This window comes from Talaromyces stipitatus, genomic scaffold (assembly GCF_000003125.1).
Source record: "Talaromyces stipitatus ATCC 10500 scf_1105507295511 genomic scaffold, whole genome shotgun sequence".
Classification (NCBI taxonomy): domain Eukaryota; kingdom Fungi; phylum Ascomycota; class Eurotiomycetes; order Eurotiales; family Trichocomaceae; genus Talaromyces; species Talaromyces stipitatus.
In genome coordinates, this window is record NW_002990119.1 from 1,989,588 (window position 1) to 2,013,149 (window position 23,562).

At 46.0% G+C, this 23,562-nt stretch overlaps 10 protein-coding genes across 12 annotated transcripts; 7 read left to right on the forward strand and 3 right to left on the reverse strand.

The window, feature by feature from the left end:
- Nucleotides 1–100: 100 nt before the first annotated feature.
- TSTA_104480 (glycine dehydrogenase) lies at nucleotides 101–3,576 on the reverse strand (the record flags this gene model as incomplete). Its single annotated transcript, XM_002486425.1, has 2 exons — nucleotides 101–355; nucleotides 405–3,576. 2 exons carry the CDS (start codon nucleotides 3,574–3,576, stop codon nucleotides 300–302), a joined length of 3,228 nt encoding a protein of 1,075 aa, XP_002486470.1. The 3' UTR covers nucleotides 101–299.
- Nucleotides 3,577–4,074: 498 nt separating this feature from the next.
- On the reverse strand, nucleotides 4,075–6,135 carry TSTA_104490 (MFS transporter, putative). The gene is made up of 4 exons (XM_002486426.1): nucleotides 5,864–6,135; nucleotides 5,651–5,813; nucleotides 4,536–5,597; nucleotides 4,075–4,476 (listed from the first exon to the last, which is right to left on the reverse strand). The coding sequence occupies exons 1-4, from the start codon at nucleotides 6,045–6,047 to the stop codon at nucleotides 4,179–4,181; spliced, it is 1,707 nt and encodes a 568-aa protein (XP_002486471.1). The 5' UTR covers nucleotides 6,048–6,135; the 3' UTR covers nucleotides 4,075–4,178.
- A 667-nt stretch (nucleotides 6,136–6,802) lies between these two features.
- Nucleotides 6,803–7,970, forward strand: TSTA_104500 (arsenite methyltransferase, putative; the record flags this gene model as incomplete). Its single annotated transcript, XM_002486427.1, has 2 exons — nucleotides 6,803–7,678; nucleotides 7,913–7,970. Exons 1-2 carry the CDS (start codon nucleotides 6,825–6,827, stop codon nucleotides 7,968–7,970), a joined length of 912 nt encoding a protein of 303 aa, XP_002486472.1. The 5' UTR covers nucleotides 6,803–6,824.
- A 54-nt stretch (nucleotides 7,971–8,024) lies between these two features.
- On the forward strand, nucleotides 8,025–9,325 carry TSTA_104510 (uncharacterized protein). The gene is made up of 2 exons (XM_002486428.1): nucleotides 8,025–8,902; nucleotides 8,955–9,325. The coding sequence occupies exons 1-2, from the start codon at nucleotides 8,114–8,116 to the stop codon at nucleotides 9,153–9,155; spliced, it is 990 nt and encodes a 329-aa protein (XP_002486473.1). The 5' UTR covers nucleotides 8,025–8,113; the 3' UTR covers nucleotides 9,156–9,325.
- An 892-nt stretch (nucleotides 9,326–10,217) lies between these two features.
- On the forward strand, nucleotides 10,218–12,174 carry TSTA_104520 (uncharacterized protein; the record flags this gene model as incomplete). Its single annotated transcript, XM_002486429.1, has 2 exons — nucleotides 10,218–10,363; nucleotides 10,943–12,174. 2 exons carry the CDS (start codon nucleotides 10,218–10,220, stop codon nucleotides 11,967–11,969), a joined length of 1,173 nt encoding a protein of 390 aa, XP_002486474.1. The 3' UTR covers nucleotides 11,970–12,174.
- Nucleotides 12,175–12,401: 227 nt separating this feature from the next.
- On the forward strand, nucleotides 12,402–13,112 carry TSTA_104530 (uncharacterized protein). 2 transcript variants are annotated; one of them, XM_002486431.1, is made up of 3 exons: nucleotides 12,402–12,485; nucleotides 12,547–12,901; nucleotides 12,977–13,112. In XM_002486431.1, the coding sequence occupies exons 1-3, from the start codon at nucleotides 12,439–12,441 to the stop codon at nucleotides 12,998–13,000; spliced, it is 426 nt and encodes a 141-aa protein (XP_002486476.1). In that variant the 5' UTR covers nucleotides 12,402–12,438; the 3' UTR covers nucleotides 13,001–13,112. The 2 variants fall into 2 exon arrangements, with proteins under 2 accessions (XP_002486476.1, XP_002486475.1); XM_002486430.1 differs by having other exon boundaries at nucleotides 12,956–13,088.
- A 399-nt stretch (nucleotides 13,113–13,511) lies between these two features.
- On the forward strand, nucleotides 13,512–14,552 carry TSTA_104540 (uncharacterized protein; the record flags this gene model as incomplete). The annotated part of the gene is made up of 4 exons (XM_002486432.1): nucleotides 13,512–13,867; nucleotides 13,925–13,972; nucleotides 14,034–14,191; nucleotides 14,249–14,552. Exons 1-4 carry the CDS (start codon nucleotides 13,676–13,678, stop codon nucleotides 14,550–14,552), a joined length of 702 nt encoding a protein of 233 aa, XP_002486477.1. The 5' UTR covers nucleotides 13,512–13,675.
- TSTA_104550 (high affinity methionine permease) lies at nucleotides 13,822–16,503 on the reverse strand. Of its 2 annotated transcripts, XM_002486433.1 has the most exons (6): nucleotides 16,292–16,503; nucleotides 15,967–16,226; nucleotides 15,567–15,903; nucleotides 15,296–15,517; nucleotides 14,149–15,247; nucleotides 13,822–14,092 (listed from the first exon to the last, which is right to left on the reverse strand). In XM_002486433.1, the coding sequence occupies exons 1-5, from the start codon at nucleotides 16,471–16,473 to the stop codon at nucleotides 14,644–14,646; spliced, it is 1,605 nt and encodes a 534-aa protein (XP_002486478.1). In that variant the 5' UTR covers nucleotides 16,474–16,503; the 3' UTR covers nucleotides 13,822–14,092; nucleotides 14,149–14,643. The 2 variants fall into 2 exon arrangements, with proteins under 2 accessions (XP_002486478.1, XP_002486479.1); XM_002486434.1 differs by having other exon boundaries at nucleotides 15,967–16,503.
- Nucleotides 16,504–18,726: 2,223 nt separating this feature from the next.
- Nucleotides 18,727–19,174, forward strand: TSTA_104560 (uncharacterized protein; the record flags this gene model as incomplete). Its single annotated transcript, XM_002486435.1, has 2 exons — nucleotides 18,727–18,887; nucleotides 18,956–19,174. The coding sequence occupies 2 exons, from the start codon at nucleotides 18,727–18,729 to the stop codon at nucleotides 19,044–19,046; spliced, it is 252 nt and encodes an 83-aa protein (XP_002486480.1). The 3' UTR covers nucleotides 19,047–19,174.
- Nucleotides 19,175–21,123: 1,949 nt separating this feature from the next.
- TSTA_104570 (beta-1,6-glucanase Neg1, putative) lies at nucleotides 21,124–22,661 on the forward strand (the record flags this gene model as incomplete). Its single annotated transcript, XM_002486436.1, has 2 exons — nucleotides 21,124–21,988; nucleotides 22,054–22,661. The coding sequence occupies 2 exons, from the start codon at nucleotides 21,124–21,126 to the stop codon at nucleotides 22,659–22,661; spliced, it is 1,473 nt and encodes a 490-aa protein (XP_002486481.1).
- Between the last annotated feature and the right edge of the window lie 901 nt (nucleotides 22,662–23,562).

The following is a 23,562-nucleotide window of genomic DNA, read 5'->3' on the forward strand; positions in this document are numbered from 1 at the left end:
GCAAACAACATTAGTATTTACGGAGTTTCACTTTTGTTGTCTAAGTCTAAGATGAACAATTAATTGATTAAGTTGAAGTAAGAAAACTGGAAAATTTGTTGAAGTTGATTGAATAGTACTGGCGTTATACAAACACCAACAATAGTCGTCTATAAGTATATATATGTTGAAATAGTAAAACAGTCCTTTTAATGCATAATGAATACACCCCAAAACCAAGGGGAACGCCTGCTTTTGCAACACCATCAGAGAAGAAAGGGAGATTATCTAGGGTATCGTATAACTCGTCCACGTCACATTCAAGCTGTATCCTCGACAGGGCCGCAGGTACAGAAAAGATTCTGATCACCGAATGCTATAACCAAATTAGTATAAACTCTCATAAAGAATAGGAAAGGACGTACCATCATCGACTCGTGTGACGGTAGGCCAAAACTTCTTCTCCAACAACCACGGCAACGGATACGCAGCCTTTTCCCTTGAATACGGTCTCTGCCACTCCCCCAACAACAAATCGCGTTGCGTATGAGGCGCATTCTTAAGCACATTTCCTTCCCGAGGTTGCTCACCTTTCTCAATAGCAGCAATCTCCTGACGAATCGAAATGAGCGCATCACAGAACCGGTCGAGTTCGGCTTTATTTTCGGATTCAGTGGGTTCAATCATTAGCGTGTTTGCGACGGGCCAGGACATGGTGGGCGCATGGAAGCCGTAGTCTTGTAGTCGTTTGGCGATGTCGATGGCTTCGATGCCGCAGGTTTCTTTGAAGTGGCGGACGTCGAGGATGAATTCGTGGGCACAGCGGCCGTTGGCGTTGGTGTAGAGGATTGGGTAGTGGTCTTTGACGCGGGCGAGGATGTAGTTTGCATTGAGCAACGTGATCTTGGTAGCGTGTGTGAGGCCCTTGGCGCCCATCATGTTGATGTAGTTGAAAGTAATCGGCAGGAGACTGGCGCTACCCCATGGAGCGGCGCTGATGGGTGATGATGCAGTGGAGTCAGATCGTTTCGATTGCAGGTACTCGCTGGATGGGTGAGACGGAAGGAATGGACGCAAGTGCTCAGCGACGCCGATGGGACCAACACCAGGACCACCACCACCGTGGGGAATACAGAAGGTCTTGTGTAGGTTAAGATGGCACACGTCCGCACCAATCTCACCAGGAGAGCACAATCCGATTTGAGCATTCATGTTGGCGCCATCCATGTAGACTTGACCACCGTACTTGTGCACAATATCACAGACCTCCTTGACACCAGGCTCAAAGACACCGAATGTACTAGGGTATGTAATCATAATCGCGGCAAGTTCATTCTTGTGCTTTTCGCATTTTGCCTTTAGGTCTTCAATGTCGAGGTTACCGGTCTTGGTGTCGCACTTGATAGTAACAACTTTCATACCGGCCATGGCTGCGCTAGCGGGGTTTGTTCCGTGGGCAGATACAGGGATCAAGCAGATGTTACGGTGTCCACCAGATACAGATTCTTGGTACTTCTTAATCAAACGTAAACCAGCGAATTCTCCCTGTGCACCGGAGTTGGGCTGAACAGTGACTTCTGCCATTCCAGTAATATCAGCGAGTTGTTGTTCAACATCATCGATCATTTGAGTGTACCCTTCAACAGCGTCAGCGGGCATAAAAGGATGAATCTGGGAAAACTCGGGCCAAGAGATGGGAATCATCTCAGTGGTGGCGTTGAGTTTCATAGTGCAAGATCCAAGAGGAATCATGGAGTGAGCCAACGACAGATCCTTGGACTCGAGATGGTGGATATATCGCAACATGTCGGTTTCAGAGTGGTAGGAGTTGAAGACGGGATGAGTCAGGTAGGGAGATGTTCGCTCAAGACTGGCTGGAACTGGAATGGGAGAAATAGCGTTGTCAACGGTGACATCCCCGCCCTTGGACGATTGAGTAGCAAAGACTTGTAGAATTTCACGAAGCTCGCTCTTGCCGACGGTTTCATCAAGAGACAAGGCGATCTTGTTAGGTGCAACCTGACGAAAGTAGATTTTTGATGACTTTGCAGCTGCGAGAAGAGTCTCTGCTGCATTACTGTCTGGTAACTCAACGGTGATGGTATCGAAGAGAACTCCTCCATCAGCGGTGTTGCTACGGACAGGGACATCATATCCCAATCCGAGAAGCTTCTCGCGAAGCAAAGCTGTCATGGCCATGATGCGTTGAGCAATGACCTTAAGGCCTTGAGGCCCATGGTACACTGCATACATGGCACTCATATTAGCGAGCAATGCCTGGGCAGTGCAAATATTACTTGTAGCCTTTTCACGACGAATGTGTTGTTCGCGAGTTTGCAGAGCCAATCTGAGAGCACGGTTGCCCAATCGGTCTTTGGACACACCGACCAGACGACCTGGAATCTTACGCTTGTACTTGTCCGTGCAAGCAAAGAAGGCAGCGTGAGGACCACCGAAACCCATAGGAACACCAAGTCGCTGAGCACTTCCAAAGGCAATATCAGCACCGAATTCGCCAGGTGCTTTGAGAACAGTCAATGCAAGCAGATCAGTGGCAACAGAGAAAACACCTCCAAGCTCATGAACGGTTTTACCGAGTGACTCAAAGTCGAGAACACCTCCCTCTGTATCGGGATACTGTGCCAAAACACCAATCAAATTATCGCCTTGCTCCTTGACAATCTTAGCATCATCGGCAAGAATGTCCCCAATAACCAGGTTAATTCCGAACCCCTCAGCACGAGACCTCATAACGGCAATAGTCTGCTCATGACAAAGATGCGAAACAACAAACGACTTTCCAGCTTTCTTCTGCTTGGCCATTGGCGCAGTAGCCAACGACATCGTCATAGCCTCCGCCGCAGCGGTACCCTCATCCAGCACGGAGGCATTAGCAACCGACAAACCAGTAAGATCTGCCGTCAAAGTCTGGAAATTCAATAACGACTCCAATCGACCTTGACTAATCTCAGGCTGATAGGGGGTATAACTCGTATACCAAGCCGGGTTTTCCAGAATATTTCTCAAAATCACTGGTGGAACAACCGTAGGATAATAACCGCCACCAATAAACGACTTGCCCACTGTGCTGATTTGTTTACGGTACTCGCCCAGTAATTTGAGCATATCGCTTTCACCAAGTCCACCATCGACGGGATCACGGTAAAGTTCCGCCGCGGCGGGCACTTTGGGAGACGTAACGACCAAATCTTTCTTGGAGAGAATATCGGCGGGCAGAACCTGTTTCACAAACTCATCTAACGATGCCGCAGGCGGATTGAGAGTCGCTAACATCTCCTTCGCCGCATCGGGAGAAGGACCAATATGTCTTCGCGGGAAAGTATCCAACGGTTGAAATAAATCTCGCGGATTAGGTTCTCCATGCTCGTCTAGGGAAGTAGTATATACCCCTCGGCGTTCGGAAGGGATTGTCTGACCGGAAAGCGGTTGGAGTCGTGGGTTAGTAGCAGAGCTAGAGAATACTCTTTGAAATTGATGTGGTCGTCTCAAAGCTACAGGTACAATTGTCCTGCGCAATTGTGTAGGAGAAGCTGTGAGCTGGCGACGGGCAGCTCGAGCAGCCACGGAGAGAGCCATGTTTAAAGAAATCAAACAGACGGGAAATCTGTATAAAGGAAGAGAGAATGGAAGGGAGCTGTTCGACAGCTCAATTGCCACTCAATTGGGCTTCGGGATGGTTAAACAAAATACTGAAGCATGCAAGTTACAATCAGAAATGTGAATATAATGAAGAAAAGAAAAAGAGAGAAAGAAGAAGAGCAATTATCGCCGATGAAGAAGTCAATTCATCCATTTCCCTTTCCTTTCCTATCGATAAGAAATTGTATGCTCCGCGGCGGTTACGTAGTTGCACGATGGGTGGCTGCAGGTACTGTAACGTAGCACGTGTAACCGAATAAATACAGATTGCATGTTGTGCTAGAGCTTGGCAGGGATATCAGCCAATGAGAAGGATTAAATTATAGCCCGTAGGCGGTCTGGTATTGGTATTACAGCACGGAAAAGTTTGACGATAAGATAAGAACTTTCCGCGGGAAACTGGAGGGGTGCAAAGGGTGAAGTCGGGAAAGATTTCGGTGTCCGATCTATCTGATACTCTATCAGATGATGTTATTCTATAACTATTCATGTACAGTATGCATTCTTAGAATATATCCAGCTTCTTATGAGTGCAAATATTAGTATTCCTCTTCGGACTCCTCTTCCACCCCCTCTAATAATCCCTGTCGTTCCGACTCTGCTCCTTCTGCCAGCCAACGTCGACTCTCCACCTTCACGAAGACTACAAGAATCGTTCCGATGATAAACGTCAGTACCGCAAGAGCAATGTTGATAGGAGTCGGGTTGCCTTTTAATGTCCCCTGCGTCAAAGCATCAAGTCCAGTTTGCGCAAAGCTGATAATGCCAGAAATGCAAATGATTGCGCCGTAGATACGGCCAAACGTCGAAAAACCAAAAACTTTGGTTGCATAGTCCCTATTTGATGTCTGTCAGCGATAACTTTCACGTAGATATAAACGCAAAGAACTACTTACGACATGGCTGAATAGTATAACGGCCGCAAAAGAACGAACAGTATTACCGTCACATAGCCGGCCCAGAGATAAGGCAAACAATTCAGCACGCCGACAGCTGTAGTCAAGAAAACAATCAGGGTAAGTGTGTTTGGTACACTCAAGTGATCCAGCAAGAAGCCGATGAAAGGCGTGGTTATGACTCCTCCAACCGGGAGTGCCGCGTCAAAAAGGTTGTTGATTTGCTGAGCCAAAGCCTCCGAGTTTAGCATGTATTCATACTGGGCGCGAATAGTGCCGATGAAGTAGTTCATGCGCAGCATTTGTAGCACGGTCAGCAGTGTGATGAGAATGAACCATGGTGACATGAACTGTCTCTGGATAGGCTCGCCGTGAAGCACTCCCCAGACTCGCGCCGCGGCATGTCGCTCCTCTTCCTGCTCTTCGCGATGCTGTCGTTCATCAAGCCCACCCAGAACATTGTCGATATTCCTGAGCTTGGCTTGCCTCTTCTTGCGCCGCGCCGCTCGTAAAGATGCCACTTCGTTTGCGTCCGAGATTTCGTCATCCGAGTCGTGAATATCTCGTGAAGAATCTCGTGCTGCTTCAATTTTTTCTTCCAACTGAGACGCAGTTTTGTATGGTTTTGCTGGTAGAAGGAAGATTTGCGTAAGGAATATGGCCAATGGCACGGACAAATAACCCAAGAAGAAGTATTCGGGTCGTAAACCGCGGTCGCTAGCCTCGTACGCGAGTCGATAAAATAGGAATACGGCAGCAGATGCATCGAACGCTCCTGTAACTAGTGCAACGATGACACCTGAGTGCTTGGGGAAAGCATTGGCAATTTGAAAGGCTGGCACGAAGATGCAAGTGCCTCCTAGTGACAAGAAGAAGTTTCCAATCAAGTAGCCATCGAATTCGGGTATCCTGAAAGCCAAATACATGAGTAGACTACCGACGGCGAGAAAGAGACAGCCAGCAAGGTTGCAAAATCGTGGTCCAAAGCGGTCAAGCATCGTCCCAATCGGCAGAGCAGAAACATTTGCAGTGATGGAGGCGATTGTGAAGAAGAGGTTGAGCCTATATTTAATTTTATCAGTACAATCCTTCCCCGAGTTGCAAGTATTGCTTACTGTAGCTCTTGTTTGAAGCAGACCTCGACTCCATTTTCTAATTCGTCCTTATCACATAACCACTCATAGACACCTTCTGACAGGAGCACCGGTTTCAGCGCTGCGAACCCAAAGACAATACCTGATGCCACCCAACACGCCAAGATAGTTGCAATTACCTGAGCTAGAAACAGTCAGTCAGGACGACTAACAACAGTAAGACAGCAAAAATACCTATTCTTTTAGTCACAAAAACCTTGTATGCTGCAACGCTGGATTGCGAATCATCTTCGTTGCGGCGAGGAAAAGCATCGTAGCTCAGTACCCGGTGTACCGCCTTCCTTGGTGATATCACTGCATCGGCGGCAGGCTCGCGATCAACGCCTTCAATCGACGAGACGTGTTGAATCAGGGACATTTAATGGACTGGTCGAGTAGAGCCAGCTGATACTGACGCAGTTGATGCGGAGATAATATCGATGGCTGCGATATGAAGTGAGATGGATGATCGAGGATGAAACAGAGGAGGGCTGTGTCAGAAGTTGCAGCAGTCGCGGCCGAAGCTTCTCGACCCGGTGCCGTTAAGATTGCTCCACATGATGGACCTGCTTGGATTCAGGGTTGACGCATTGCCCTTGCCGGGCCATACACATTAGTTCATCTCCAACTCTTCACCATGAGTGGCATGTCAGCATTCTTATGAGCAGATAAAAAGCATTTGAGTAGTTCAATTGTATTGATTATTGACTGCTGACTCCGACCTTTGGAGGAAGGTTTGACGGGAAGCTCTTTCCTTCTTTGCTCCACCGCGGCGGGGCTGCTCCTCTGACATCACCCATCCCAAACAGGCTAGCCGACTTGCCTAAAATAACTTCGTTGTTCTCTCCATCCTCCTCTGCTGCTTCTCACTCTTATTCTATGGCTATGTCTCTTGCTTTTTTCGGACTCTGGCTTATGCGCGCACAATTGGGAGCAAGGTCACTACTGATCTCGTCATTTAAGGCTCGAATTTCAAATGAGCAAGTCCAACAAAAGAGGTATCTTCTCAGGAGTTAACGGGGATAGGACTATTCACCGTACTCTCAATGGCTATTGGGGCCGACAACGGCCCGGAAGCGGTCGTGTTTAAATAGATAAACGAGTGGTCGCGCCTTGCTAGACAAAAATCTTCTCAAGGAGGTAAAACTCGGCCAGAATGGCTCAATCCACTCAATCAAACACTTACAAGCAGGGCTACTCCAACTACACCCTTGCAACTCAGCAGTCGCGCACAGCCGAGTCTCATGCCGCTTTCCTCCTGCCGCACATCGAAAAGGGAGACCGGATTCTCGACGTAGGGTGCGGTCCTGGTAGTATCACTACGGGATTTGCCAAGTACGCGAGCGAAGGCAGTATCGTTGGCGTCGATATCTCAGCAGAAGTACTGCAAAAGGCAAAGGAAGCGGCTGCTGAGGCAAAAATTCCAAGCGAAGGCCCTGGCTCAGTGGTCTTCGAACAGGGGAACGTTCTAGAGGGGCTCCCCTATCCCGATGAGTCCTTTGATGTTGTCTACGCTTCTCAACTCTTCGGCCACCTGCCTCCTCCAGATCTTCCACTCCGCGCACTGGCCGAAATGCGAAGAGTTTTGAAACCAGGTGGTATCCTTGCTACGCGCGACGCGGCAGACCAGCATTTCTATCCACGAAGTCTAAACCTCGATAAACTATGGGTGCACAATTTTCATCGAGTAGCGTCGCTGAAGCTTGCACCAGAAGATGATCCGACAAGCACACGAATGCCGGCACTATTACGCAGCGCTGGCTTTGACGCTGACGGCGGCAAGGTCGTTGTTGGCGCTGGGACTACGGTTTATTCAGGTCCAGAAACTCGAAAGTGCCTAGCCTGGCGTGCCAAGGGTCATCTGCAGCAGGGAGATGAGTTTCGGCAGAGCTGGCTGGATGCTGGGATTACTGACGAGACGATCCAGGAGACTCTGGCTGCTGTGGAAAAGTGGGCCAATACGGAGGATGCGTGGTACGCGGCATTACAGTGTGAGATGCTTGCATGGAAGTGATGTAGCCGCAGATTAAGGGATAGTAAGTATGCACCAACTTTCTTTAGGATGCACTTGATTCGCGATGCGAATGATAGAAATAATAAGAGATACCTGATGGAAGTACCACAACCCTAACCCTGTAGTCTGAACAGGACTATGTTCCTTGTCCTACCAAGCTTTATAAGGCAGTAGACAGTGCTATATGCAAGTTAACATAGCTACTGAAATTATTGAATGAGTGTCCCTAGCTTAAATTCATGGCTCGTATCCATGCCTCGTAGCGCGTTCGGCTCCCACCTTGCATAAAACTCTTAACATCTCGAACGACACGTGATAACTTAGGCATCAATATTCCACCTTGACTCAAAAAGCACCGTAATCATCCAATAAATTCAGGAAATTAATCACACGTTCGTCTTTTTATTACGTCCAAGGTGTATATCGGAACCATGTCGACTATCCCCAAGGCACGACAGAGCAACATCACAGGGTTAACCGTCACGCCCGAAAAATGGGGCTCGCACCCCGAACTATCACGCTCAACCATCAAAAACTGCACATTCAAGAATCTCGATTCAGCCACCAAAATCAGCCGCTCAACAATATCAGAGTCATCAATCTTCTATGAAATATCAGCAATGAAGCCGAAAAGGGGAACGGTCATTGAACGTTCTACAGTTGACAATAGTCGCGTATCCTATTCCTCAACTGTGGATCGCTCTGAGGTTAATGGCTGCTCGATCACGGAGTCGGCGCTAGACAGAAGCAAGTTTCATAACTGCACCGTCTCAGCAGGGAGTAACGTCGAGCGCACAGAGGCCCATGCAAGTACTTTTACTGGCGCGAAGGCGGTGTCTCGCTCTGTGGTGAATAATAGTGTAGTCATGGGCCTGAGCACGGTTGAAAGAAGCAAGGTCAAGGATAATTCTGTTGTCACCGATAAATCTGTCGTTGAACGGACGGACTTGATAAATGCAGTTATTACGAGGAGTCGTGTGGAGCGAGCGACTATAAAAGATTGCGATGTCACGGATTGTATAATCGAGAGGACGGATTTTACGGGGATGATTTTGAGGTATGGCATTTGGAAGCGTGGGGATTTGGTGGGGAGAACGTCTACGAAGCATGAGGTTGTCATTAAACCGAGACAGAAGTCCGGGGCGTCGAATGCAAGAGGTGTGTCGTTGCCAGAGCAATCTGTACAGAATCCGGGGCTGGGATGGAAGGCTACTGAAGCGGTATATTATATCATCTTGTGAGTTTATGTGATGTAGCTAATGAGTGTGACAGGGGGCGGAGAGAGTTGTGGACGATGAAGAATCGTCACCGGATGACTGGGATGATCTGGAAGAGTCAGAGTCTGACGAGATATCTGATCCATCTTCGATGCGGAAAATGAAACAGACTCGGACACAAAATACTACTCGTCAAACGTCGGCAGCAGGGTTTGGAGCAGATTCCAATGATCCTCCGCCGCCCTATGAGCAATAGCCTCTGCAGGGCTCAATATGGCTTCAGTGACTCTACCTCCTGGTTGGTGCTTCGGGCTTTTATGACAGATATCCGTTTCTTCAGTGTAATAGTTTGGTATATAGTACTTTATTCCGTGGGTCCTGTTCTTATGACATCAACAGCATCTACACATATATTACGCCCTTTCTATTTACTTGCTGTATATGTTCATCACATAACTTAAATGTCAACTGTTGCATTTCCCCCTTCCACTTCACCGGCTACTCATCCTTTACCTTGATCAACTCTTCATGCCATTGTCTTTCCGACCTCAACATCCACTCCTCCGGAAACACCTTTAGTGAAACCTCCCCACGCACAAACACAACGACCTCCCTTAAACTCTCAAACCTGATCAATTTCCTAGCAGGAACCCAACTGGCATCTCTCCCCAAATCTTTCCATTTATCAAATCGTTGCGCGATCCACCATAAATACGTCTTAATCCCAGATACGAGCTCAACTAAAGAGGTCTGAACTCTAGTAGTAAACGCATCCTCATGTACTGCGATGGCAATAAAGCCATTCAGCTCCTTGAGTTGACGTCCAGTCAATAATATTTATCTCTAGACCGGACTGATCAATTGCCAGTTTGGAATAAATCCCTTTGTTCAGCGGTTGCCGTGATGATGGTGTTGTCAAAGCGTCCTTGGATCTGCGGGGATGTATCAACAATAGTTAGCCCTGATAGAGGTATTGGAGATGGGAATGGGAGAGGTTTTTCAGGTCATTCTTGCAGATCTAGGGCCTGCCCGGTGCTGGGATTGTATATCTTGTAAAATAGAATACCGTACTGTCTCTCAGTAATAGACCGGCTTTCTCGACAGACTCTGAGAAGTGACGGGAGCCTTGACCCCAGATGATGTGCCCACCCCTTCTGGTGTTTTACTTCAGTGCAGTATTTGCAGAGGTAGGTTGGAAGTACATTCAGAAATATAGGTGACGCTGATCTCGTTTTGCGGTCGTTGTATACTACGTGTACGCATACGTATCGGGATTATGCTTGGTTTTAGTGGGGTGTTCAGAGCTGATTTTCAAATCATGAACCGTAGTTCGACGGTTAAATCGATGAAACGAGGTAAAGTTGTGTGCGACAATGCGACAGATGGATTCTCAGAGATGGAGGATTGCGTTGGTGACTCCATCATGGGTTCGAAATTCATCGATATCTGGCATGGAGAGGAAGTGTGGGTCCTATCGGCTGGAGGATAAAGCATGAACCGACCCTGATTCAGCTCTCATCATGCAAGACTGATATGACAGATGGAGGTGATCTTTAATCTGATTCATTTTGATAAACAGAGTGGACACTAACCCATTTTAGTCCTCGTTCAATATATATTGAGTGGCGACTAGTCTGCATAAGGAATAGTCTGATACCACGTGCCACTTTGACTCCTTAGGCCAATAATTCCCCCCAACGTTTTGTCACTCAGCTTCATCCAATTCCATCCCATGCCAGCCCTGACATCGTCGATGCAAGCGATCCATCCATTAACGCTTCGGTGGAACCGCAGACCTAACCAAAATAAAGAAAAATCGACCTAATATAAACGCCTCTTTGTTCGGCAAATGTCGTCGTCCCTGTCGTTGTCTTCTGGGACTAGTCTCCGCAGATCTTGTCAGGGCTGCGTCAAGGTCAAGCGACGATGCGATTTGTTGTTTCCGGAATGCAGCAGATGTTTAAAGAAAGGCGTGCGGTGTCAATATATCAATATTCCCTTATCGAGTCGAACGAGTGACAACAGCCACAGTAATAATGGCAGAGTCAGCAAGCCGACGAATACGAGGCTACAATACCCGCACCAACAACAGCAGCAGCACCAATTAAATAATGCGGTTGTTGCTAGTACGGTGAAGGCGATAGCGGAAGAGAATAATATTGAGACTCTTGTCTTCAAGCCACCGAAGCGGATAGCGTCGAGCAGCGATGAAGGAAGTGATGAAGGGAGCATCGCCAGTGATGATAGTAACAACGACGTTCCCTGGATAAGGCCGGCATTGGATATCGAGATTCGAAAACAGCATTCACCATATATAGTCGATCTGGTAGCCAAGGTCGTGCGTCAAGCGCCCGGGTTATTCGTGCAGGGTCAATCATTCTTCATTCATCCTCAAGTATACGGCAACTCTCTACCACGGCCGGTTCGTGATATACATGCGTTATGTGCATTGTATGAGAACGACAAGGACTACCAATTATCTCCTGTCAAACTGTCGACACTACTCCAACGACAAATCGTTTCATTAATACAGACCGCAAAAAAGACAACCGACTTTGAAGAACTAGTGGCATGTGTCCAGGCACTCACCTTGGCGCAATGTTTGCAACTATCAGAGGGAAATATTCGCAGCCCTGCAGTTGAGAAATCGCTTGATATTTTGGCTGCTCTCGCACATAGAATGTGGTCCTTGGTACCCTGTGAATTACCAAGTAGCATGTCACCCTGGCATGCTTGGATGTTTGGCGAAACCGTTCGTCGTACAATCGTCTTCTCGCATCTCGTCATCGCTGCATTCCAATTTTTAACTCGTGGTTACGCATGTCGTACACCATTCATTGATGCCCTACCTTTCGATGGTCGTACATATCTCTGGGATGCACGATCAGAGCAAGATTGGGCCAAGTATAGTACACAAAGTGATTTTCCCATGGTCTCTGTGATTGAATATGCCGATCTGCTACAGTCTGGTCGAGCTCTGTGTTTTTCGTCTTTTGAAGGTTTGATTATTGCGACGTGTCGGGGATTGGATTTGCCGATTCATGATCCGGCCAAAGTCATGCAGATGTGATAATTTATTCTGTTAACATTTGTTGCATGGAGATATATGTCATTCGTTGTATATATGTTTGGTTGGAGGTATCATTCATTAGCATGATTACTTTTCATTTGTACATCATTTGTATGTTTCATGCATAGGGATTATTATTTGATCAGGCTTTACGTCTATATCGACCACTGTAGGTTTTGAGTTAATCAAGTCGAGTATTTCATAGTCTCAGCGCTCGTTATGGACGCTAAGCTTGATTAAACAGTAATTCAAAATCTATATCAACTCAGATATAAGCTCGTATCCGGACCCACAGTTCAATTATGGGCCTCTTGTATATATGTTTATGTTCATCGCCGTAGAATCATGGTTACATGAGATTTCGGAATAGTTGCCCGACGAGAGGCTGTATATATGAGTCTTCCTCTTCAAATCCCTCTTCGACTACGAAAATGCACTCATAATGTGAAATTCGAAACAATAAATAAAAATGTCATCAGTAGCACCACTCGCTCTACAGCCTTTAGACAGCCCTCCGTGAGTATACTCCCGCCTCACCCTACCTTATTTGCCATCTAGCCCTAACATCTCTATACAGCACCCTCAACCTTCCTCACCAATCCGACAACCCACCAGCCCCTCTCAATTCCACCGATACTAAATCCAACGACCTCATTACCCAACGAATAATCCAACTCCAATCCCTCCTCTCCACACTGCACGCCTACCGCGAAACCATCCCCGCCATAATTGAAGCCTACAAGTCTGGCAAACTCACTATTGAGCCGGGGCAACTCACTTTTTGGACTGGGAATTGCCAATTAGGCCCTGTAAGGAAATTTGATGTCCCCACCACAGAGGATGAGAGGCTTGGACAGCAGGTTAAAGTGATGGGGATGTTGGATGAGATGCTCAAGGTGCAGGATAGGGGGGATTTGTTGTGGATTGAGAATGTGAGTAATTTCCTCGCTTACTTCGTTGCCTGTATAAGGGAAGTTAAGGGATAGGGTGCTGATTTGTAGGTGTAGCCGTTGCCGTCGGAGGGAGGGTGAGTGCGTATGGAATGTTTATAGTTGATGTTGGAACTGTGTACTATTTGTATGATCGAGTCATCCATGTTAATATTTGTCTTGTCTCTAATTGACTGTGATTTTCGTCATGACATAAAACATATAATACTCAAGATCGTCCAGTCACTTGCTACCCGACACAATCAAGCAGCTGATATGTCAAGAACCCCCGTCAAGTCCTTGGTCGAGAAGTCATAGATAGGCAAAATGGTCTCTAATGAGAGTTCTAAATCTTTTTATTACATACTTTTATCAAGCCAGCAGGAAATACACTGGTGTCTTGTTGAAAGAAAGGTTGGTTTATATTTCCGTATTAGGAAATATTTTGGCTTTGGATTTATTTCCTGTTTCGGAAGGATGGATGTTGGATATTTGGCATTTGTTCTGATACAATTGTGAATTGTCAGCTGCAGTAATTTGAATTAATGGCTTCATTATAAATCCCCATTCTTTTCTGCTATCTTCTGATAATTCTTGATTTTATATGTGGAACAAGTAGAATAAAGTGGCCAATTCCAGGTAACGACAAGATGACATCACGTCCCCTTATTCAGTCTAATAAATTAAAATCTTCAACATCTCAAAAATCTGTTTTCTGTAAAATCAATTACCGACTAATACTCACATTCTCAAAAACGTCTTCAAAGAAGAAGAATCATGGTTTCCCAATCCGACGTAACCAGCGCCTTAACGGCCGATGGCATCATCCCGGACATCCTCCCAACCGGCACAACTGTGCCACGGAACCTCAAGATCTCCTTTCATACTACTACCCTTGACAAACCGGGTCAAATGATCGATCGCGATGATACGCAAGTGAAGAAGCCGACTGTTTTTGTGGATCCTCCTGTCAGTTTTTATCAATACCATTCTGGTGGCGTATACTGATGTGAATGAGTGTTATAGCTGGAGGGAGATCGGGGGGATAATTATACGTTGTTAATGGTTGATCCGGTAGGTTTGCATCACGTTCTTGGAGGATTTGGAGGGGACTGGCTGACTGAATGTGTAATAGGACCTTACGATTCGACACGATACAAGATTCGGACAAGTCAGACACTGGCTCATTAGTCACTGCTCAATTAGCCCTGCCGGCGAAGTCCTTGATGTAAAAGGTGTCACGCACTCACCCTATGTCGGACCGGCGCCTATGCCCGTTTTTGATATTACAGGGTACGCCTCTTACCTCTTTAACTCATATAAGACTAAGGAAGTAGCTAACTTATGCAGAAAACCCCATCCATCACGTTACACTTTCATCCTTTTCAAACCCAAATCATCGCTTACAAAGAGCGACGACGTAAAAATCTCCCAAAGCGAGCAATATCCTGGCCTAGCAAGCGATCTCGGAAAACCATCACAGGATCTGTTTGATCGATGGAAGTTCAGCACGAAACAGTTCATGGAGGAGAATAACCTTGAAGTTGTAGCTGCGACCTACATGCTTGTTGAAGGGAATTTGAAGAGTAGCGTTGCAAATGCGGGTTTGATGGCCAATGCGATTGGGCATAAGATTGGTGAGATTGGGCATTGATTTATTTGCACTGGAGTTTAGTTCTGTGAATGAAGAATCGGACAGCGTCAAATGGTATTAGCAAAGCTTGTCGCTTCCGTCCGAGCACATATCAAGATCTATAAGAAGTTTTAACAGACTTATAAACCACCACATGCGTACCATCCTTCAAGGTTTCATGCCTCGGTTCCAAATGATATCTCCCAATCCGTGGTAATACAACCCACCAAACAAACCAATAAACCACTGAAGCCGCCAAAATCGCAATCCCGACAACAGGAGCCAACCAATACGGAAGGGAAGTATCACCTTTCCCGCTTGGCGGACGCAAAAAGGGGGCGACAAGTTGAAAAGCCTGAGCGGCCATGAAGAATGCCGCAACGGGCCACCAGATCTTGAATGGACGATGGATGTGTGGTTGCGTGATTCGGAGATAGAACAGTCCCAGGACGACGAGAAAGTTTATTACGCTGCCTGGGTAGCCTTCGAGGTCGAGGATGAAGTTGTACGCGTCTCCGAAGGGAATGGCTATAATTACGATGAAGGAAGGGATGAAGTGAAGTAAAAGACCCGCAGAGGGGGAACCAAAGGGCCAGCTGGAAGCCCAGAATTTGGGGAATGGGATTACACCTTCTTTGGCGAGTTCTTGGTTAACCCGGGATTGGGCGAATGTGATTGTGAGGACGTTTCCGAAGGCTGATATTGCGACGAGGACACTGAACAATTGTCAGAAACTTGCTTTATAAGATAAGGAGCGAAAGTACCTCAATGCACGTTGGGCTGCGTGACCGAATACTTTGAGCATGAAATAGCCTGCTACCGTCACGCCGCTCTTTGCGATTTCGTGGGGTGTGGCTGCAGCATAGTACGCAATGTTTGCAAAGATGTAGAGAATACCGCAAATGAGTAGACCAAGGGGACCTGCAATCTTGACTGTCCGCACGGGGTTTCGGACTTCGTTTAGCACATACATGGCATTGCTCCAGCTAAACCTCATTAGCCAGCCAAGTTCACAACCATTGAAAGAGAACATACCCAGCATAAGAATTCAACACCTTGAACAAGGCAGAAGCATACATATTCCCCGAATGGCTCGATCCAGCAAACGCATTTCTGAAACTGGCATGCGGATCAGGAACATTCTTCACACCACCACCAAGCACAACCCATCCAGTGACCACGATGAACAGCAAGATAATAACCTTGATGATTGTTATCACATTCATGCCTCGAACACCCCATTTTGGGAGAAAAGTGTGGAATAGAGTGACGAAGACAATGACGCCGATTGCAATACCACGTTTGGCCCATTCGGTGACTGCGACGTCGGCTGCCGTAAGGATGTATTGCGCGAAAACGACGCAGCCGGATGCTATCACAATATCAGTCTATCAGTCTATAGGAAAATTCGATCATTGAGAGGGATTCTGCATACCGGTAAACCCTAACGCGATAGCCTGCACGGCAAAGACAATGGTAATCAAGAGCTTGGGTTTCTTGTACACAGCTTCCAGGTAATTCTTCTCTCCACCACTGCGCGGAATCATAGAAGCGAATTCGAGCCAGACGCAAAGACCGGCAGCAGCCAGAAGAAATCCGAGGGCCCAGAACATTAGTGATGCACCTACACTGCCGAGTTCTGCGGTGACGGAAGATGGTGTCGAGAAGATGCCGATACCGATGATACGGCCGACCCTGTTGCTCGTTAGTAAACCGGACGAACCTCATAATACAGCCAGATTTAAAGTGAAAAGTTGTACACTAAAAATGTCGTCGATAAAACCCCTAAGTGTCGTCCGAGACCACCGGCCGTATACTCCTCGAACGCGAGTTCGCCGACATTCTTCTGCCGGGCATCTTGGAGATCTGAGCCATCGCGTTGTGCAACATCAGCCTCGACTAAGTCTTTGCCATTATCATAGGGTGGAAAATCATTCGCCATGATGATTATCCAATTTTATCTTTTCACCCTGGGTCTCCTTCTATGCAATTTTCTAGAAGAGAAGAAAAAGGAAGATCCATTTCCCGAGAGGATTGGGATGCTGATATAGAATGCGCGACTCGTATCACCAACAATACATATGAAAAAAAGAAAATTAATCGATTTGTTATAGGCCCAAGGTTGCATAGTGCAACGTAAACCCATTGTGATAACACTGCGGCCTCTGATTGCGTGCTTGAATCCATCTGCGAGTTTCCCGCCAACGAAATACGCTGAGATATTAAACCCTTGATAAGTCGATACGATAACTAGACAATGTGGTATGCAGCTAAACGACGATCGCGTTAGCCACAGCAAGGCTTAAACCCTCATTATGCCTTGATTATGATCAACTGCGCTGCTGTGATTTGTGGATAATGATCATTTCATGGGGCTAAATGGTGTTTGCTATTTAGTATATTGAGTGGCTTCGCAGGCAGCTCCTTTTGTAACTTGGGTCAAAGAACGATTCTCGCGAATGTTGGCTACGAGTAGATGGATATGATGCATTCGGCATGACAATCGACCATGCTTGATCTCTTCTTTACTGATTGTATTACGATTCTTTGTCTGAATCGGAGGACTCCGGGCATAGATATATCTCAACCCGCTGGTGGAGTTGTCGCGTGCTTGATGTCGCGCCGGTGGGGGTTTATACTTCGTTTCGTTAAAATCCATGTCGAACTTATTTCTCTTAACCTTATCACCGACAGTATGACCATGACTTGTTAAGTCCTTTCCGAGAAGTCGATCATTCTGGTTCATAGCAAGGTTAGGGTTGTATTAGGGCTATGTCTGCCCTAATTTCCGTGCGCCTCAATCTTTCACAGGATTCTTTTCCTCGACTTTGATGTTGTTCTCCTCACGCTTGCATCAAATTATTCCTGACGTGCTAGAGGCAAATTAGATTGCCACATCACATATCCTCAATATCCTCCATCGCGCGGAATGTGTTTTTCAGGCGCTGTAAACAAGCATTTGCCATCTCGGCAAATTTTGCTACATTCGAATTATGAAGCAGCATTGTATTCATGAAACGGCGACAATCACGGATTACATGAGAAGTTCCATCTAAGACTATCTCGTGCGACTTTTTGTCCATAGAAGAGATGCAGGGCTTGTGTTTGACTCTGTTTGCCGAGGCATTGGATTTGGGACATAGAGGTGTGGATAAACTCAATGATGATCCTAGCGTATGCATGGAAACCAAACGTTTAGCGTCGGCTGATTGGAATAAATGGCTAACGAGTCACCAAATCCAAAGTGACGCAAATCATGGAAAAATTTAAGCTTACATCTATCTTCAGCACTAGATGCAGAAATCGATGTATAGGGATTAGGGGCACGCAGTGCACTTCCATCTCTCCTTCAATCATAACATAAGCTTCGCCCAGATCGCCAATAGCCATAGACACTTTTTTGGTAACCAGGTTGCCATATCATAGGTAATGAAGTATGTTGCGACGTGATGAAAATATCGAGCGAAGCGAGCGCTTTTGGTACTGAGAGGAGAATAGAATGGTCGCAGAGGACTCCGAAACATCTGGAACGGACTAATCAAAGACTTGACAACTGTGAAGGAAAAATGGAGGCCTTGTTGGAGAAACCGACAAGTACAGAGAGAGGTGATAAAGGAAGAAACAAGGATGAATGTCGATGTCGTACAAAATAATATATATGGCGCTTAACCAAAAGCGGCTAGACCAACTACAGTTCAATCTTTGGCGCTGTTTGTGTACAGGTTAGCATGCGATAAAAGTAAAAATATCAAGGTACGATATTGGATATAGCGATTTTATAGATAGCGAATCAAGTCCGTGGATGTTATAAAAACTTCGGGTGGCTGTTGTATTTCCAACTCCAGCGATTCCCACGAGGCTTAGACCATTACGTCTTCGACTTCTAAAATACTTCCATAGTATTTTCAAAGATCGATATGACTTGATTTTCTTCTTGTGTATTCATATTCTCGATAACTTGCAAAGCTGAGCTGTCTAATACCTATACGTTCAGAAATACCCATATTACTTGTATCCTCCCAACGAAAGAGACCATACCAAAAGAAACACCACCTTTAATCTGGATATATCATCAATATGGGTCTCTGTTTTAGCACTCCACGAAGCCGCGCCTTCATGCCACCTCCTCGAATGAGACCCGCACCAGTGTACCAAATACATCCGATGTCTGGCGGTATGCGCATGAATCATGTATATGGCGGAGGTTATGGAGGTGGATATGGAGATAGAATGGGATATGGAGGACCACATATGGGAGGTCGGTATTATGGTGGTGGTTTTGAAGGAGGTCCGTATGGAAGGGGACGAAGGAGACATGGGGGATACGGGAGGAGATGTTGAATGTAGGTTGATTCAGTAAGTGCCTCATTCTTTTGTCTTGAGTGTTGGATGGGAAAACTCGTGGGCTTACGATGTATGGATAGCCGGATTTGGAAGATGACAGGAAAATGTGCCCTGGAGAGCTCTGGAAGACCATTCGGAAGCCTTAAGTGTATTCGAGTCCTTACTATTTGATGATATATTATGATGGTTCCTTCGGTTGTTACACTTGACATAAGCCGGGTATGAAGATATGAGATTAAAGATATGTGGGGGTTTGTTTTATAAGACACAACTACAGATACTGAAATGCTCTTTGCATATTCTTAATGAGAGATACGACAGATGGTTCTAGGCAATTTTAAAACCCTCCCGTTGGTTCTTGAATACATAAGCATATATTCTAAAGCTCAGGTAGTTATAGGACTATACCTACTGAAGCTTTGATTCCTTCAAAAAATTTTGGCTTTATCATACGCTGTGTATAAACCCGGCTCAAAGTCATTTATTGCCCATCCTGTAATCCTAACATAATCCGAAGACAGTTACGGATGGCCGGACATAAGATTGTATTAGTACGAGAAGCAGGCTGACAATACGGCAGTTGGAACCTTCTAAAGCCTATATGGTCCAATTCATCGCGGTTATCGGTACCCCGGATTCCTGACATGTGCCAAACCAAGCGATCGAGATCCGGAGACATGGCAGACTTGCTTGGCCTTGCAGATCACTGTAATCCGTTCGAACAGGTGATGAACGTTACTGCGTCTATGCTATGTGATGGGACCTGTTTACTTAGCAGTGTCTCGGCGCTATAACGAAATATGCGGTGTTCAGCCGAGGATGTCATCACCTGCAACGTAATAGCCCTAAAATGCCCTCAGTAACGCCACCTGACAGCTGGAAACAACCTTGGAAAGCATCCACAAACACGGACCCCGCGAGAGGAGATATATTGTATGGCTGCTGAATGCTTTGGCCTCATACTCATTGTGTAACCATCATGGTATTTCCTATTTGGTAACTGCTCAAACGAGAGGAATCCGGTTTGATGGATGTTTTTCGTATCGTCTTGACAGCGCACAACTTGGTGTTTAGACATCTTTGACAATCCACATTACTAACGTGTCAGTAGGTCATGGATTGTACGGGAGTTAATTTTGGATGCCGTCTATGGCCTTTCACTCGATCCATTTCTTTCTAAGTATTTTTAGCTATACCTTAGGTACTCATACATTAAATACTGGACGTAAGCGCTACGCCCCGCAACTATCCACATCACAAGCACATCGCTCAGACCTGATCGTCCCGGCACTTCATATAGATCCGGAACAGTTAACAGCCAGTGTATTTGATATTGATATCAAACAGTCAGCGAAACAACAATTGAGAAATTCGCGGTATAGTTATGAAATTACATACACATATGCGATTTGGAAGAACAGTGAACGTATGAGCTTAGGCACAAAGATCTGACCTGTTTCTCATCAACTCACAATATAAATGAAGTTGGGTAGGAGCGGCCGTAGATACTAGCCGATGAACTGAATGCAACATGAAACGGACTGTAGAAGAGTGAATAGTTTCTTTGTTTAGTCTCTGGCCCTGATTCTTTGCCGAAGAAAGTCCCCGATGCTGTAAAGATCTAATACAACCTTTTAGAAACTCCGATAGTCTAGAAATCGATAATCTAGACATTGCTCCATTAATTCAGTTATTGGGGAATCGTAATAAAATCCTACATGCCACTAACATATATATCCAATTGTTTGGTAAGCATCCGGGGATGTCCTTACAAATCTTGAATATGAAACAACTGATTCTGTTCCGGTATTTGATTAAACTATAAGGCCAGTAGTCAAAAACACGCAGATTTTTACCTAGCTTCTGCTCAGGTGATTACTATAGCACGCCGTTACTAATGTTACGCCATACTTGTCCCGGAATATGGGTTCCCTTTTGAAACTAAATCAAAGGGGGCCAGCGTTACATTGTCACCGTCCTTAACTATGAAACTCCTCTAATTCTACAAAATATAATGACCAGTGGCCATATACTTCTCGCCGAAACAGGTATATGCATAGTACGTAGTAGTATCGATTTATGCGCGGTTTTGTAACGTTATTTGAACACCTATGAAGCCCTCGAGCATGGTTACTGAGCAGATGGGGCCTTTTGAAGTTGTATAAATGGGATGAACCTCCCGTGTCTGGAACAATATGGAAAAACAGAGGAGAGAAAGAGAGAGTATAGTCCATTAAAAAGACAGAAAATGCTTTCTACTATAGTGGCTGCCCTCGCAGGCCATGCTACCCTTACCAGTGGCCATGTCATCCACAAACGAGTTACCACTCCAGCTGCTTACGCTTCCAACTCCGATGGCAGTTATACCCTGACCTCCATTACAGCTCCTGTTCAAGGCGCCGGTTCTCCTGGGTCAGAGTCAACATGGGACCTCAGCATTGATGATACGTCTTCGGGGTACAAGCAGAAAATCACCGGATTTGGGGCAGCTGTAACTGACGCCACGGTTACTTCCTTCAACAAGTTATCAAGCTCTAAGCTTAGTGAATTGTTGAACGTTCTGATGACCTCTACCGGTGCCGACTTCAGTCTCATGCGCCACACCATTGGCGCATCTGATTTATCTGGAGACCCCTCGTACACCTATGACGATAATGGCGGCAAAGCCGACACATCAATGTCTGGATTTAACTTGGGAGATCGAGGTAACGCTATGGCTTCCATGCTGGCTAAGATGAAGTCCCTGCAATCGAACCTAAAAGTGCTCGGCTCTCCCTGGAGTGCCCCTGGATGGATGAAGTTGAACTCTGCCATTGACGGCAACACAAACAACAACAACTTGAATGATGGTTATATGGGTAATGGAGTGGGAAGCTCTGGATACTCCAGTGCGTTTGCTCAATATTTCGTCAAGTACATCCAAGCATACAAGGCATTGGGTGCTACTATTGATGCTATCACTCTTCAGAACGAACCTCTGAATAGCCAGGCTGGTTACCCGACTATGTACATGTACGCTGAGGAGCAAGGAGACTTGGTTCAGAACTATGTCGGTCCTGCTCTTGCCAAGGCAGGATTGAGCACCTCTATTTGGGCTTATGACCACAACACTGGTACGTGCAGCCAGAAATGGCACTTATATTCTAATCAAAAGACAGCACACTAACAAAGACCACAGATGTTCCAGACTTTCCACAGACTGTTTTGAACAATGCTGGTCAATATGTGGATACTGTAGCATGGCACTGCTATGCCAACAATCTTGACTGGTCCGTCCTGACAGACTTCAAGAACAGCAACCCTAATGTCACCCAATACATGACCGAATGTTGGACCCCCGCGGACGGAGACTGGAACCAAGCCTCAGATTTTACTATCGGACCCCTTCAGAACTGGGCCTCAGGGGTCATGGCCTGGACACTGGGCACAGATGAGTCCGACGGACCACACTTGTCAACCGGGGGATGCGGCACCTGTCAGGGCCTAGTCACAGTCAACAGCGATGGCACTTATACACTCCAACCCGCATACTATATGATGGCACAGTACAGTAAATTCATGCCGCCAGGTGCCATCGTTCTAAGCGGAACCGGAAGCTATACCTACGACGACGGCACTGGTATTCAGTTTGTTGCCTCGTTGAATCCTGACGCTACTCGTTCTGTTGTTATTGAGAACACTTTTTCCAATGATATTTTTATTACTCTGAGCACCAAGAGTGGTCAGAAATGGAGTGGTAATATCCCAACGGAATCGTTGGTGACATGGGTGCTGCCTGCTGTTTAAAAATCTCGAAATTGTATTGGGGAAGGGCAAATTTAGGTTCGTACATAAAATTTACTTATAAGTATATGGGAGTTGAATAAATAGTAACATGGAATATTGGTTCAACTTTGATATGTATCAATTTAACGTCTCATCAGAACGGCAATGCGCATCTCATGCCGTGGAACTATGAAGGCTCATTGGATTTCGGTCCTGGACCGAATTGTTCGAGCTGGTATAATCTTTATCCAATTTCTTTACCTTCTCAGTATTAGGTTAATTGATAGATCCAAGGCGTAGAAAGCAAGGAAAGCTGGCAAGGTCCCATGATGTTTACACAAGCGATCACCTGATTCTCTGTGCCCTAATCCATCAAACTTCAACTCCCTATTTCGATCTGATGGAAGTAACATCACCACTTTGACCTATTAATTGCATTATAATCCATGAACGAACTTTGGAGTTAGTAGGTACGGACAGATTGGGAACTGTTCATCACGTCCTCTAGTAAGCACCCTGGTGGATCAGTGGTTAAGAAGCCTTGTCTTGCACCTTCAGCTAAGAGTGGGATCGCGCATAATGACATATTTCAAAAATATTCCGCCTCCACTTTTCATGTTATACAATATCATCATCTTACTACGAATACGAGTATCTTTATAGTAGTCGATAGGTGATAGACACTCTATTTCGGCTGTCGCCCATAAGCTCTTGTGCTTCAGTAACGAGCACCAAGATCCTATACGCAGAGAATAGAAATTAGTATGTTCATGCTCTCCGAGTCAGTCATCCCCGTGGTACTGAATATTCAGCTGGCAAAAACAGAGGCATCTCTGCATGATGTATATGCGGTTCAGGAGCGACTGTGGTTTACATGGGAGCATGAACTAGAACTGCCCCGGTTATTTTTGGAAATCGTGGA